We start from the raw sequence: 16,267 nt of genomic DNA on the forward strand, positions 1-16,267 counted from the left end.
AGTGTGGCTAGGATTGGGCTGTGACTCTCTCACCCAAGTGAGCGCAACCCAAGCCTGGAATCCTTCCCTCCCCCAGCGCTATTGCAAGGGCTGCGAGTCCTTGAAGCGACGGAAGCGCGCGTGTGCAGGGACAGCTGCCAGTCACGCGCACGACCTTCGAGACGGCGCCCGGTTCAGCCAATCAGCGGCCGCGCACCAGTGTTCTCTTAACGATCGCTGCGCCGCACGTCCGCGGCGGGGCCCGCCCACTTCCCCGAGACGGAACGGCCAATCGGCTGCTTGGTAGAGGGTTGCCGTGGCACCCGAGTGGGCGTGGCCAAGGGGGAGGTAACCGCCGCTCCCACAGTCAGACTGAGAAGGTGAAGGTGCGGCGGCTGCTGCTGCTGACGGGGGGCAAGAGCGATGGTCGGAAGGGAGAAGGCGCTGCGAATCCGCTTCGAGCCGGGAAGCTGCTGGCTTGAGAAGGTGAGGGGTGGGCTGCTCTGTGGTCTCCCTCCGCCCTCAAGTGCTGCTCTGTGGTAAACAAACCTTGGCCACGCCCCTGTCGCCGAGGGGGGGGCTCAGTTCTCTCAGGCGTCCGCCCGCAGGAGAGGTTTGCGGCTCCACCCTGCGCCTGCCCAGGCGGAAGTGGCCTTCTCTGCCCTGTGTGGCTCCCCCCCCCCCGTGAGTGTGCACAGGCTGTACTCAGGGTGCACGTGAGCCCTCCAGCACAGTGGCTCCTGGGAGGTCTGCTAGCCAGGAGTCACAGTGAAGCTTCCAGTGTGTCCTTGGCCAGTCACACTGGGCCATGCACTCTCAGCCTCGCCTACCTCACAGGGTTGTTGTGAGGACCGAAGGGGGGGAGGAAGCATGTGCACCACCCTGAGCTGCTTGGACATTTATATACTGCCCATCCTCTAAAGAGCTCAGGGCGGCATATACGGTTCCTTCCCTCCTTTGGTCCTGACAACAACCCTGTGAGGTAGGTGAGGTGGAGAGAAAGTGACTGGCCCAAGGTCACCCAGGAAGCTTCGTGGCCGAGGGGGGGATTTGAACCTGGATCGTCCAGGTCTGTCCACCTCCCAAACCACTACACCACCCTGGCTCAATGTTATATGCAACATTGTGCAGAAATGGCTTAAAATAGTTTGGTTTTGCTTTCTGTGTCTCTCTTCCCTAAATCAGGTCTTACCAGTAGTATTTGTTCTACCAGTAGTACTTGAGGTGATGTCCAGTGGTACATGCAGGATCCCTGTTGCCTGGCAGCATGACAAGCAGTGATAGGAGGCTCGGCAGGCAGAGCTCCAACATGTGCTTTGCACATCCTCTGAAAAGCCCTCCCATCCCACCCTGAGCCTCTTATTGGTGTTCGTTGCATTGAGTCCTCCCAATCTGGAAGTGGCTATTGATCTCATTGCCAGTTACTTCTGGTGGTACTTCCAGTAGGTGGACCATGAAAAGTGGTGCATTGGGGAAGAAATGCTGACACAGAAGGAAATATACCCTTTAAGCTCATATTTCTATTTTGCTGTCATCAGGATTTTTTTGCCAAATTAGCAATTTTGTTAGTTGATATAGTGCTTATTTATTTACACATATATGTCTGCATGCACATTTTTTAGGTTCTGAGAGAATGTTTTTATACATAGTTTGTATATATGAAAGTAGTGGTTATTTTTTTAGAGTAATTCCTACATAAGCATTTTTAAGTGACAGTCAAGCCCTTTGGACGTGGAAGCGGAAATGTTGATTGCAAAAACTATAAGGCAGCAGAATGTGTCTTCTAATACTACCTTCATATGTTGTCTTCAGTGTTTACTGTGTAACACGTGTCTAAGCTTTATACTTCATGAAAAAAGATAAAAAGGTCCTTTTTTCTGTATACATTTCTTATTTTTACAGGATGATGTTCCTATTCCAAATAGACGTGTCCTGATTACTGGTGCTACTGGCCTTCTTGGAAGAGCAATGTATAAGGAGTTTAAAGCAAATAGTTGGCATGCTGTTGGATGTGGGTACAGCAGAGCTCGACCCATTTTTGAGCAAGTTAATCTTCTAGATGCTGCTGCTGTTCATAATCTTATCCAAGATTTTCAGGTGAGACTTGTGCAAGGAAAGGTGAAATAGGTGACATGATTTGAAGATGAATTCATTTTTTCAGTAACTTGTATTTTATCAGTTTAAGGACTCAATCCTAACCCACATTCCAGCACTGACATAAGGACAATGCAGCTCCAAGGTAAGAGAACAAACATTCCCTTACTTTGAAGAGACCTCCGTGAGTACCACCTAACTGCAGGATGCAGCACACTTCCCATTGGCACTGCTATGCCAGTGCTGGAAAGTTGGTTAGGATTTGGGCCTAAGTGTCATAACTATAGATACTTACTAATAATTCTTTACTGTAGTTTAGAAATTATGATCTACTTTAGTAGTGTTCAATTTATTGTATGTACTGGTGGGGCTTTGGTATCTGCAGGGGATCAGTTCTTGAACCCCCTGCTGATACTGAATTTTGTGGATATTCAAATCTGTGATCTTCGTCCCATTAATCCATCCAAAGGGTATTGGAGCTGCTCTCTAGTCCCCTCCAGGGGACTTTCTGAAGCCTGGAGAGGCAATGCTCATCTGCCTTCAGAATAGCCTGGAGAGGCAAAAAAAAATGCCACTTCTGGTTTCCCTCAGGAAACTCGAAGTGACATTTTTCACCAGGTTAGGCATTCTAAGGCCAGGGGAAGCCTTCCATGGGCTTCCCCAGGCCTTAGAATGTCTTATAAGCCATTAAAAACGTCACTTCCAGTTTTACTCTGGAAACCATAAGTGGCGTTTTTTGCCTCTCCGGGCTATTGTGAAACCCAGAGAGGCAGCCTTTCTGGGCTTCAGAATGCTTTCTGGATGTCCCCTTCAGTAGGCTCAGGTGGTGCCAAGTATGGGTCAATGCAGGTCCAGGGGACCCATGTTGAACCAGATCCGTGAATGTATAATCTGCAGGTAAACAGGCTCCACCAGTATATCCTTTTATGCTATTTTTCTGTGGCACAAGTCGTACAAAGAGTACCCAGCTTGGTACTTGTTGCTTGTGCAGTTTCTGTATATAAATGGTAGTGTTTCTTGAGTTAGTCTTAGACCTGGAAGATCCAGGTTCAAATCCCCACTCAGCCATGAAACTTCCTGGATGGCCATTGCCAATCATTATCTTTCAGCTTAACCTACCTCACAGGGTTGTTGTGAGTATGAGATATGTATACCACCCTGAGCTCTTTGGAGGAAAGGTGGTATAACATTGTGAAAATAAATAGATGTCAGAGTTAGAGACAAGGGAATGTGGTAGGAAATAACTTGATATCAGAATTTTGTGTGTTATAAACTCTTTAAAGTTTATTCTGTAATCTACTGCTTTATTAGTCTGGTCTAGGATGAATTTTTTTAAAAAAGTACTGTAGAATAAGTAGAGATCCTTGCCCTTAGTCTAGTTTGAAAGCACTCCTACTTGGCTACATAAATCCTGTATTAACTGTGTTACAATAATTGATTTTGAATAATCTAGTCTTGTGCAAGAAAGGTGAATGGATGTCGTTATGGATGACAGGTTATGTGGTTCACATGGTCATTTAAATGGATCCCAGTTATGCTATTTGGGTGAGTGATGTGGAATTGGTAGAACTTAATATTTAATTGTCATCATTTCTTGTTCTGTACTTGTTAAAATGGGTGTTTAACTTCCAGCCTCATGTGATAGTACACTGTGCAGCTGAGAGAAGGCCAGATGTTGTAGACAGTGAACCAGAAACCGCTTCACAGCTCAATGTGGCTGTTTCAGGAAACATAGCAAAAGAAGCAGGTAACAAAAATAAAACCATTATTTCATATTGCATTAAGTTTGGGCAGTACACCTAACAATTCTTGAAAGAGGTCTTGTCACTTGGGCCCAATCCTATCCAACTCTCCGGCACTGCTGCAGCTGTAATGCAACCCTGAGGTAAGGCAACAAATGTTCTCTTACCTTGAGGAGTCCTCTGTAACTGCCACCCCACCACAGGATGCAGCGCATGCCTCATTGGCATGGTTGCACCAGCACTGAAAAATTGGATAGGACTGGGTCCTAAGTATCCTGTTGTATACTGGTGGTAGAACTGTTAATGGGATCTGACTGATCATTGCTGAACGAAAGGTAAGCTAGATGGATCTCAATCTGATATAGTAAGGCACATGTCTTTATTGGACAACGGAGAGATAAAATAATGAATGAAGTACTGTAGGTTTATGCTCTTATTGATATTGCATATATTTTTATCCTAGCTGGAATAGGAGCATTTGTGATCTACATTAGCACAGACTATGTATTTGATGGAACAAAACCTCCCTATAAGGAAACGGATGCACCAAATCCTCTAAATCTCTATGGTAAAACTAAACTAGAGGGTGAAAAGGCAGTTCTTGCAAACAATGCAGGTAAGTGTACATTTGGAGTAGATAAGATTTTTGCCATAATTAGGACTTGAAGTATTGTCAAAGGGATGTATTAAGGAGTCAGTATTCATATTTGTGAGAAGTAATAGTAACAAAGCATAGATTGGGAATGGTAATACTAATTTGTTCCTAAGTGGGGTTATGAGTCTGTAGTGCCAAGCTTATACGTAAAACCAAATTAGTCAGAACTGGGAACACTCAAGGAGACTGACAAGTTCCAAATGACCTCTCCACACAGCGTGAGTGGACAAACTGATGGTAGGTAATTGTAAAGTTGAGCAAAAAAAAAAAAATTATCACGGGGGGGGGTGTGTCTTAACTAGTAGTGAGTAACCAGGAAATTGATCTTGAATAATTCAATGAAGATGTTAGCTTGGAAGGCAGCAGTGATGAATGAGAAGTCTTTGTTAGAGATTGAAGGTGAAATTGCCATTCTTGTGTATTGGAATACATTTATTATTTTTGAAACAAGATTGCAGAAAAAAGCCTTCAGGAGATAGGTGCATTTTTCTTATAAGGAAGGACTAAACTGTTTGGGGCTGATAACTTCAATTTAGGTATGATGATGATGATGATGGAGAAGGCATAAGGAGGTTTATAAAACTGTACATTGTATGGAGAAGGCATAAGGAGGTTTATAAAACTGTACATTGTATGGAGAAAGTAGGTAGACATTTTCTTTTTCCAATAATATCAGAACTCTGTGTCAGCCTCTCCCCCAAAAGCATCCTGTTAAGGTTTGAGTCTTCTAGCATGCAGACTTCCTGCCTGCTTGTCTGTCTGTAAGCTTCATGCTTTTAGTGAACTCTATAAGCAAGACAATTCATCCTTGATAGGGGCAAAAACAAAGTTAATGGGCTGGGGGGATATCAGATATATTATTCCCCCCATATCCATAGTTTCCCTATCTACTGAGTGGGGGGGAGGGGCCTGGAACACATCCCCCATGGATACAGGGGGCAATGTATCCTTGTATGCATATCCTTGTCATTGCTTATCAAAAACAAAATTTCTAGAAATCTTATTAAGCCTTAGAGTAGTCATGAAGTGAACAAGAGGATGTGGCTCTTGATGTAACCTCGGTGGGACCTAGAAATTGGTGTAGGATGCATCATTGAACTTCTTGGGATCAGTGACCACAAAGAGATCAAATTCAGCATGTGGGTAAGTGGGAAGTTACTCAGTTCAGCATGGTTTCAAAAGAGGAAACTTCTTTATAAAGTGGAATTTAGTTGAAAAAATGCTGAAGGGCAAGGTTCAACTCCTTTTAGGAAGACTGGACATCTGAAACTGAAATAACAGATCAATTTTATCTTTCCTAATTTGGTGTACAAATAAGTTGAAGAGACTGTGTGTAATGAGAGAGGAAGCTATAGAATATAAGAAGCCTTGACGAAATAAGCAGATAAAATGGCGTGGAGTTCAGTACATCTGATGTTCCCAAACAGTGGAGGGCAGCTCTCTGATTAATTTCTTACTCCCTTTTCTCTTGTATCTGAGGCAGTTCGACAACAATTTGAGAAGCTATTGAGTTCATGAGGCTTTTGCTAAATAGGGGCAGGTGGTATGGTCAAGTACAAAACTATCAGAGGTACATTGCCAAAGGTTTTATTTTGCTCGTATACAGCAGGCAAGGTAGACTGATCTGTTCTCTTTCTTAGACAGTGAGTATGAGTGGGAGGAGGTAAGAATAGTTAGTAAGCTGCTGATTTGCATGATCTGGGATATCCAGTGGATGGCTGATAGTGTCAGGTCACTAGCCTGTGTATTGGGAAGGACTTGTCATTCTAGGCCAGCAGGAACCAAACCCCAGCCCTCAAGCTGGATCTGATGCCCATGAAAATCCCTCCCCCATGTGAATGGAGTTTACTGTTCTGTGGGGGAGCCTGCTATCCTCCTCTTTGATCTCCCTTAAATTTTGTGCTGGCCAGCCACTTGTGCATTCCATCGCCTCAGCATTCTCTGCACCCGGATTTCTAGCCACACACTGCTGGCCATTGTGAACTTTAGGGGAGATCAGTGAGGAAGATAGCAGACTCCTGGTGGGAACAGTAAGCTCCATTCTTACCAGGGACGGGATTTTCCTTGTGCAGGGGTCCCCAGTTTGGAGATCACTGCTCTAGGCTTACAGGTAATTGCAGGCAGTTGGCCTACACTCTTATTTGCAGATTGGAGGTTGAAGAGTGTTTGGCGTCATGTAGACTTTCTCCATGATTGTCTGTTCTTCCTGGGTCTCAAGGTTTAGTTGTATGTATGAATTCTGCTTAAATATCTTTCCTGTTACACTGAGAAGCACCTTGTTGTCCAACTTAAGCACTGCTTATTTGTACTAATCTGAAGTCTCATTTGAAATTATTCTAACAGTCTTCTTGGACTACTGATGTGTATCAATACATTCACCAAGACACTTTCTAGAGTTATTAGTATGTGTTTTGTAGTAGTGCAAAAGCATCTCCCCTCTCATTTTAGAGCTAGGTTTAGGAGTTTCACCTTATGTGTTCATAATCACTCCTTTTGTATTTTGAAGTCTTTCTCATTGTTTTAAAGGTGCTGCTGTGCTTAGAATTCCAATTTTATATGGAGATGTTGAACGATTAGAAGAGAGTGCTGTGACAGTTATGTTTGATAAAGTGCAATTCAACAATAAATCTGCCAACATGGACCACTGGCAGCAAAGATTCCCTACCTATGTCAAGGATGTTGCCAGTGTTTGCCGTCAGCTAGCAGAGAAGAGAATGGTGGTAAGAAATTCTGTAAAGAACCTTGTTTGAGTCAGAATCTTAAGTGCTACTTCACCTTCATAGTGCTAATGGAAACTTAGCATCCTGTTTTCATGATGTATTTAAGATTTTTAAAGATGCCTATTTACTGTTCTATGGGCCTTTGGCATACCTAACACTATTACAGGAAAAAAACAACACTGCAGTTCCGATCAAGAGTTGTAAAATGCTTTGTGGATTGGTAAATATTGTAGAAATTATACATTGTTCAGCGTTTGAGTTATCGGAAGCCAGAGTAATGAAGCGGGAAATAAATGCGTTGGCAGAAAGGCAGGAATTAATGATGATGAATAGGGTTACATATGTGGGAAGAGGGTAAGTGTTCTGCTTCACTGAGAATGCAGCTGCTTGTGATAAATAATGTCACCAAAAAAGCAGTCCTGTCACATTTTTCCTGACACGTGTTGTTCAGTTTGCTTCATTTTCGGGTATCATTATGCTGAGTGTTTCCCTGTCAGTACCAGCTGTGAAGAGTCAATAGAACCTCAGGCCAGTGCTGTGAAGAGTGAGCAAGCAAACTATAAATTGAACACTGTGGATTGGGGGAAGAAGGGGTTGCACTTTTGGGGGAAAGTCTGTAACTCACTGCATATTCTAGAACTTGGTAGGACCAACCATTTCAGTACAACATTTTGCCACCCCTTGGTTTGGAAACTTTAAGATTTCTGTTGTGTTCACTTTTCTCAGTTCATCAAATTAGGAAGCCCTTTTCAAGATGCAGGCACAGCTACTTTGGCTCCTCCAAAGGCTTCCAGGTTTTCACATGTTTTTGCTGTTTTTCCTCAGCCCTCCTGATATCAAACGATCACGTAGACAGGAACTATTCAGTTAACATTTATGATATTAGCTAATTGCAACCAGAACCCATCATTCAGAGGATTTGCCAAGGATATTTAAGCAAAGGTTGCATTTTTCTTCTGGTAACCTTGCCTCCTGCTGGAGTTATTGTGGAATGATAACCATGTAAGTTGGAACAGAGGTGCTTAGGAAGCAACTTAACACACACAAGATTAGAATGGCCCTGAACTGTGCAGTATTCAGTGAGCAGCTGCAATAACAATCTTTTCTTACATGTTCTTATAAAAATAATAAAATGTGTGGATGTTTTACTAAAGGCAGAAAACTAGAGCTTAGAATGTCTTAACACATTGTGGCATTTTTGTTGCTCTAGAGCAGTGGTTCTCAAACTTTTTGTTCTTTTCCCTTGGGATGGCCTAGGGCTTTAATGGGCAGCATTGAGAAATGCTGCTCTAGAATAATCTCTGCTATTATGATGAATTGTAGAGTAGAAGGTAGTGGAGAGGGGGAAGCTATCTGGCTGGGCTGTTGCTTGAGGAAAAAGTTCTGGACAAGATAAATCATGGTTTGATCCAGCAAGGCCATTCTTAGAGAGAGAGAGAGAGAGACTTTGTGATGTATACCGTATTTGTTTATACCTGAATTCAAACATGTTGTACAGCAAGCACCAGTGGTCAAAGTCAGTACTGCAGAACATAAACAAGAGCTGGAACTGGGCGGCATCTTTTGTGCTGCTCTATGCTTATCTTTGCAGCCAAACATTAACACACAGTACTGAGGTGTTCAAGGTGTCCTCTAACTAAAATGTCTTTGTTCATGAACAGTAATCATGCATGACTGACTAATCTCAGTGTTGCACCTGACAAAATATGTTGGAAAGTGTTAGTAATATTTTTTACTCTTTTGAAAAAGTCTTTGACTTGATAACAAAAAAAATAGTCAATATAGAATAAAACAAGACCAGAACTTCCATTTTGGGAAAATAAGTTCTGTTGAGTTAGTGTTAGTGTTAGTGTCTGTTGAGTTGAAATTCTTTCAATTTGCTTGAGATCAAGTGTGTATGAGGCCTTTGGTACTTGCCTAACAATTTTTTCCCCCAGATTAGACTTAAAGGGGGAATATCCTTCAATATTTGGTGGGATATTTTTGCTTCTTTAATGGCTGAATGCAGTAAAATGCACAAGAACTTGAACTTATATTTTTTGCATTTTTCCCTAGGATCCATCTATAAAAGGAACATTCCATTGGTCTGGTAATGAGCAGATGACCAAATTTGAAATGGCATGTGCTATGGCTGATGTTTTCAACCTTCCTAGTAGCCACTTGAGACCAGTAAGTAGTGTGAGTGTTGGGACAGAAAACATAAGCATAGAACCACCAAATAAATGGGTGAATATTTTGCATTTATTCCTTTACAACATGTATTCTGTTTATCAAACCATGATCTTTAAGTGTTGGTGTGATTTGAACTAGAAAGTTAGGTTGGATTTAGAACCCCCTGTATGTGCGTGTGGGTGTGAGAGAGATATCCCCTTCTGACGACTGTTTCTCATGCTGTTATGATGCCTCAGTTCTCAGAAGCAGCTTTTCAAGAAATGGCAAGTAGTTGCTTGTAAATGGAAAGGCCTGAAAGGTTTTAGTTTCCAGGTTTGGTTCTTTTGGATGCCTAGAACATACTAGTGTTGCGATAATGGGTACTTTTGTGTCTTGTTTCAAAACTAGTATTCATACTAGTTTTGGAGTACTGCAGTTTGAAAATAGGATATTGTATTGCATAAAAGAAGTGAGTAGGATGCCCTCCAGCAGAAATGTACTAACTTTTTTCCTAGATCATTGTATTTAACTGTTTGCTTCTTGTTTTGCTTTAAAGATCACAGATAGCCCTGTAGTGGGTGCTCTTCGTCCCAGAAATGCTCAGCTTGACTGCTCTAAACTACGGAGATTGGGTATTGGGCAGCAAACGCCATTTCGAGTTGGAATAAAGGAATCACTTTGGCCTTTCCTTATTGACAAGAGATGGAGGCAGACTGTCTTCCATTAGTTTCTAAACATTTTTGTATATGTATTGTATGAGGCACTTTTTTAAAAAGGGGGAAAAAGAATAGTTTTATAATGAGTGTTCTATGTTTAATTCAATCAGGTAAAAATACGGTCTTGCACTAGTGAAATGTAAAAGAGGCTAACTGGCAAAAAAGAACCTTGTGTGAAGTGATTGATATTTCCTTCTGTTTTGTTACCAGCTTACTATAAACTTTGAATCACCTGTGATTATTCTATCCATCCGTAACAGTTGAGATGAGAATGCATTTCCTTATTGCTGAAAATATACAGTTGTTAGTGTTTGTCATTGCTGTATAGAGTTTCTCTGATTTTTTATTTTCCCTGAACTGCCAAAAAGAAAAGATGAAGCACAGGGCTTTTTTGTTTTTGTTTTTTGCTTTTCATTTTTAGATTGATAGTTGAGTGTGATTTAAGTAGACTGGGAAGCTTTGAAGTTTGCCTTGCTTGAAGTATGATCAAAATGTTATAGAGTAAAACTTTATTTTTGCAATTAATGTGTAGTTTTGATGCTTGAGAGATTTTCACAACCTTATATATTTTCAGACTGCCGCTGCCTGCCGCTGTTATATTTGTATGATATAGTTCATATACCTCTCTGATGCATGCATGTTCATGCACATGTGTGCACACACTGACCTGTAGAAATGGCTTCCTTTTTTCATTGTGATGGAAGTGTGAAATGCATGCATTCTCCCTACCCTTTTTCTCACTGGTGTTTTACCTTTCATAAGTTTCTAGATTCTACAGGATCCAAATATTTAAGAACTGTTTAAATCTCCTTACAGAACTAGTACATAGCAGAATCGTTGCTGCTTAGCTAGAGAGAGAGATTCAATAGAATTTATCCCTAGTTCTTTCTTTCCTGTTCAGTGCATAAAAGTATGGTGGCTAGGTGTTTGTAGTTGCTTACTTCTGAAACTAAAAGCTAAGCCTTAGTGGGATCATTAAAACTATTAATGCTGTTTAGCACGAATGTCCAGGTTAAATGAAAAATCTTTTGTGCAAATTTGCATTCTCTTCTGATAGTGCTGGATTTGCATTTACATTGTAAACAGCCTTTCTATTACAAATACAGAGCATAGCAGGCAATCTGTTGTAGTGCCATGTCTCTCTCTCTCTCTCTCCCCCTCCCAGTCTTTCCAAGATAAAATATCCAAGAAAAGGCCACAAATAACTTCCTAGGTGTTTACGTTCTGTAAAGGTGCTCAAATAGCAGCAGCTGCTGTTTTAAAAAACATTTTAGAGTCACTCTTATTGTCAGTCCCTTCCCATCAGAACATATATTTAAACTCTGTCTTGACCTGAAGTCCTGATGTGCACTTGGTAAGTTATAAATGCAAAATGGCATTAAAGACATATTACTGGCAGTATTTTGTGTGTTCTCTTTCTTGAATGTCTATTCTGGAACTTACAACTTCTCTGTGCTTCTCTGTGAGGATTGTTCTAAAATTGTGTGGAAAACCTTTTTATAGATTTTCAAACACAGCACATAATCATTACCACTCCAACTATTTTTCCAACAGTAAGTTGAGATCATTGGCACAATATAGTATTCAAATTGCTAGAGGAATAAAATTAATATTTATTGCTCAGGAGCTTTGGCCATTCTATTAAATTGCAGCCAGAATGGAATCTGGATCTCTGTCACAGGAGAACTTGTGGAATTCAGGCGTAGTGGTTTTACTAGCTTGTTCCTCTTATCTATGAATGAAAATGTTCCTTTGAAAGGTTCATTGGCTACTGAGAATTTCCCATTGCTGTAGGCTTATACCATAGTCTTTCGAGACTGAAGGTTGCCAACCATCTAACTATGACTACTCAGTGCATGTGAGCTTTTAAGTTTAATTTTAGTTTTTGACCCTTAAAGCTCTGTACAGCTTGGGGCCAGGGTATTTGAGAGAGCACTTTCTTCCATATAATGTGACTTGTTCAATCCCCTCATTGGAGAGGGCCCTTTCATGGGTGCTGCCGCCTTTGGAGGTAGAAGGGGCAGCAGCAAGTAGTAGGGCCTTCTCTGTAGTGGCACCAACTCTGGAATTCCTTCCCTCTCAGTTTATGAACTGCTCCCTCCTCAGAGGCTTTCCAGCAGGACCTAAAGAAATTTCTTTTTACATTCACCTTCTGAGTTTCACGCTTTTTAATATGGATATTTAGGATGTTTATGCTGAATAGTTTTATGGGCTTATGGTTTTTTTAATTGTTTGCTGCTGGTATTTTATTTTTTCTTTCTGTAGGCTTTTAATGAGATTTTTAGGTTATCAGTTTTAGGAGCTCTTAATATTTATATTTTTATAATGTTTGTAATCCACTCTGAATGCCCATTAGGAAATAAAGCAGGATATGTATAAAATATCTGTGCCGAAGATTTTTATTTGCATGGTACAGCCACATATGACTTGCCTGCTAATTTCTGTGTGGAAGTGCTCTGTTTCTCAATATGTATTAGCATTGCACTTCTCAATATGTATTAGCATTTGTAAATAAGAAAGCTCTTGTGGGCTGCAACCCTGTGTAGTAGCCAGAGGCACAACTCAGTGGTTTGGCAGGGAAGAGTGTGGGAGGAGAGGGTGAAAGGTACAGCAAATGATTGTGTGGATAATTTGACAATAATAGTTGAGAAAAATTAAAGCAATTAAATGTCGCAGTGAACTCAGGCAAAAGAAAATGATGGGTACACTTGTCAGTTTGACTGCACAGGAGACAGAGTTTGTAAGTCAGTGGCGAGGTTGCACCAGTGATCAAGGTTACCAGTCTATTTCTGCTAGATTGTGGGGTGAGAATGTCAAAACTGGGTGATTTACCTTCACTTTAAATGTATGAGGGTAAAGAGGGCTTTAAAGCAAGACCTGAAGATAGGTGGTGGTCTTAGCTGACTCAAGGGTGTGAATTAAGGTCAGAGATCTGCTATCCCAATGGAAAGATCTGCACTTCAAGGTGGCCTGTAGTTCTTCAGTTGTGCTTGGGAGGAAGGTTGGAAAGGAGAATGTATTGGGTATTACTAATCCTGGATATTGGCTTGGCAAAGTAGGATTGTGGTTGGAATGGGATGGCTTAATGTAGCACCAGTGGAATCAAATGAGCACAGCAATAAGGCAGACAGATGAGTATCAAAGGTGTCTCTTTTTCTCCCATAGGATTCTATGGAAACTTCTGTGGGGTGTGCTCAAGAACCTTCTTTTGTGGCTTGATGGCTTATGCCTGGTCCTAAATGGATGTTTGTAACACCATGCTAAGGACTTTTGTTCACAGGGTCAAATGTTCTGTGCAAGCACGGGCAATGGGAGCCCATGGAATTTTTCAAGAAGCAAACAAGGTTCCATCTAAGTCAACCTGATGGGGTAGGGGGAGGGAATGATAGCCAGTGCAATGGAAAGTGTGGCCTTGTCCTGTGGATCTGAAGCCTCTTACCATCAATCATGTTCATGAATCATGTTACTGGCCTGCACTGTGCTCTCTTGACACGAGTACACATGTTCTCTGCACACATCAAATGAAAAGGGTTGTTGGACACTACTAGGTAGGAATTTTGTAGAACCAGGAATTCCTTTACACTTATTATGTAGACTTTGTTATTGCTATGTCATCTCAAGAAGTTATTTTTAATCCTATGTCATCTCAAGTTACTTTTTCCTGTGGCTTTATTTTGCCTTGTTAAGCTCCAGTTAACTATTATAAAACAGTAGCACAAATATATGTTTTCATCAATAATTGAGAAGAGCTAACTCTGGGGAGCGACACATGTCGGAGCAGATGGTATTGACCATGAGAGACCCATCGTCTGACTTAAGCAGATCAATGTATTTGTATCAGTTCATCGGAAAGCTCAAGCACAAGTTGACCAGAATTTCAATTTTGAATCCACTAGTAAACTACATGTTCGTAGTATTGATGCTACTGTCCAACTTGCCAAATTCATGCCTCATTAACGAGGGCTGTCTGTATCTTCATCTAGCTTGCTATATGCAGAGAATGCTTTTTAGTTGAAAAGTATCCAATCATATAAACCCCTACCTGCAGGCTGAGGTAATGTGATTCAGATACATGTTTAGCACCTCAGTAAGAATTACCAGACCATAGCGTTATGCTTAGACTAGGCTATACTGGCCTGCATAGCCTCCTTTGCAGTGTGCAGCCATCTGCCAATAGTGCGAGTCTACAGGTTATATACGCTGCACCAAGATGCAAGAAAACAGAAGGGGCCACACATTGTACAAAAACCATGATGCCACTGGGGAAATCTGTGGGGGATAACATTGACAGTGGGGCAATATTTGCATTCTCTATGAACAGAGCATTTAATCCTAAGCAAAATAGAAGGTAGCTAAATTATGACATTGTATTGAAAGTTTCATACTGGAGAACGGCACTAAAAGAGAGGGATTGGAAGGAACCTTTGTTAGCAATAGGTGCAGTGTTTGAATTATGTGTTGGGGACAGGCCCTGTCAGTGTCCAAGGCACCATCAGATGTGGGTGTGGGGGAGCCTGAATCAGCACTTTTAACTCTAGGGTCCCCAACAACCTAGTTCTGGCACTGGCTCAAAAACTTTTGAGAATACCTAGTAAGAGTTAGAAAGTTGATGAGAGAGCATGCTGAGATTCTCAGGAAGCTGAATGTGTCATAGTACATTCCCAGGGGTGTCAGGCTCATTTCATATAGCAGGTAGAATAGTGTTCAAGGCAGGAAATGGCATCATTAAACAGAAAATGTCATTAAGCAGATGATGGCCAGGAATAAGTACTTTGTTCTTAAGTAGGAACACACCAGCTGCAAATGACAGAAGAGAAAATATGCAAATCTTGGTCATATTTTTAAGATACTGCAGTGCTGCTGCTGAGGTGTCACTGTGCACCTCAGCAGCTGAGAGGTGCTCTGGAAGTAATGCCACGGTAGAAGTTGCGCTGCTGAATGGGCAGCCTGTGTGATAGTTGGGCTCTCCCAGCACCTTGGCAGCCTCTCCTTCTCACACCCCTCCTGGTCTGCTCCTTCCCCTATAGTGTCCATCACTTCTGAGGCCTTCTTCCATCTGTCCCTCACAGGGCTTGCGGTGCTGCTGAAAGGGTGACTCTGGAGAGCCCATTTATAATGGGGGTTGGATAAAGAGCTGACAGGGGCCACGTCTGCCCCTGTAGGCCTTATGTTTGACACCCCTGTTCTATACCTTACCCCACGTTTGTGTGAAATCATAGCACACACATATTTCTCATGACAGAAAAAGAGCATACATGGAAGTAGAGCCTGTGAAAATGTCTTGTTGTTCAAGTAAGCAGCAATGCCACAAACAGCCTGTGGGAAAATTGGTGAGAAAAGATGAAGATGGATAGTGCTGATCTTACAAAAACCTTGAACAGTGGCGCATTACTCATTAGTTGACTGCAGAAGGTCACATTCTCAAAACAAGAACAAGCAAGATGTTAAAAGGCTTTATCGTTATACTAAAGCCAACAGGCAATTAGAACTATTAAAGGGTGACAAGGAATAAGACCAAGATGGATTATGTTTTTCAGCAGCCTGATGTGCCCCTAGAGCAGAAATGCACCAGGTAACACACATTTCCAATGGCAGTGCACAATGGAGTAGTTCAAAGAGGAGGGAGGGCAAAGAGAAACAAGAACAAAAATGGCTTAAAGTTCACTGTTGTGAGTGCCCAGGATGCAGCTCAAATGACTCCTTTTTCAGATGAACTCTTGAGATAGTCATCTCAAATAAGAACACAAGAAGAGGCCTGTTAGATCAGGCCAAGGGCCCACCTAGTCCAGCTTCTAGCATCTCACACTAGCTCACCAATTGCCTCAAGGACCACTCAAGACAACAATATACCTGTATCATGTTGCCACTCCCTTTCATCTGACATTCAGAGACAGGCTACCTCTCAAACCTGGAGGCTGAATAGAGTTGTCATGACTTGTAACCTGTGTTGGCCTTTTCCTTCATACATTTGTACAATCCCCTTTTAAAGGCATCTTGGCCAGGTGCCATCATGACATCCTATGACAAGGAGTTCCACAGATTAATTACATGCTGGATAAAGACATATTTCCTTTTGTCTGTTCTAACTCTTCTGCCAGTCAATTTTACTGAATAACTCCTGGTTATGGTATTGAGCAAGAGATAAAAGAACTTCCCCCTATCCACTCTCAGCGATTAATGCACTGATTGAAAAGACCACATTTAACCTAT

General features: G+C 41.8%; 1 protein-coding gene across 1 annotated transcript; it reads left to right on the forward strand.

Annotated features, from left to right (window-relative positions):
* The first annotated feature begins 316 nt into the window (after nucleotides 1–316).
* Nucleotides 317–11,455, forward strand: MAT2B (methionine adenosyltransferase 2 non-catalytic beta subunit). Its single transcript, XM_066616858.1, has 7 exons — nucleotides 317–465; nucleotides 1,882–2,076; nucleotides 3,706–3,820; nucleotides 4,279–4,431; nucleotides 6,997–7,190; nucleotides 9,246–9,359; nucleotides 9,898–11,455. Exons 1-7 carry the CDS (start codon nucleotides 403–405, stop codon nucleotides 10,066–10,068), a joined length of 1,005 nt encoding a protein of 334 aa, XP_066472955.1. The 5' UTR covers nucleotides 317–402; the 3' UTR covers nucleotides 10,069–11,455.
* Nucleotides 11,456–16,267: the final 4,812 nt, after the last annotated feature.

The sequence above is a fragment of the Tiliqua scincoides genome, chromosome 2, assembly GCF_035046505.1.
Source record: "Tiliqua scincoides isolate rTilSci1 chromosome 2, rTilSci1.hap2, whole genome shotgun sequence".
NCBI classification, from domain to species: domain Eukaryota; kingdom Metazoa; phylum Chordata; class Lepidosauria; order Squamata; family Scincidae; genus Tiliqua; species Tiliqua scincoides.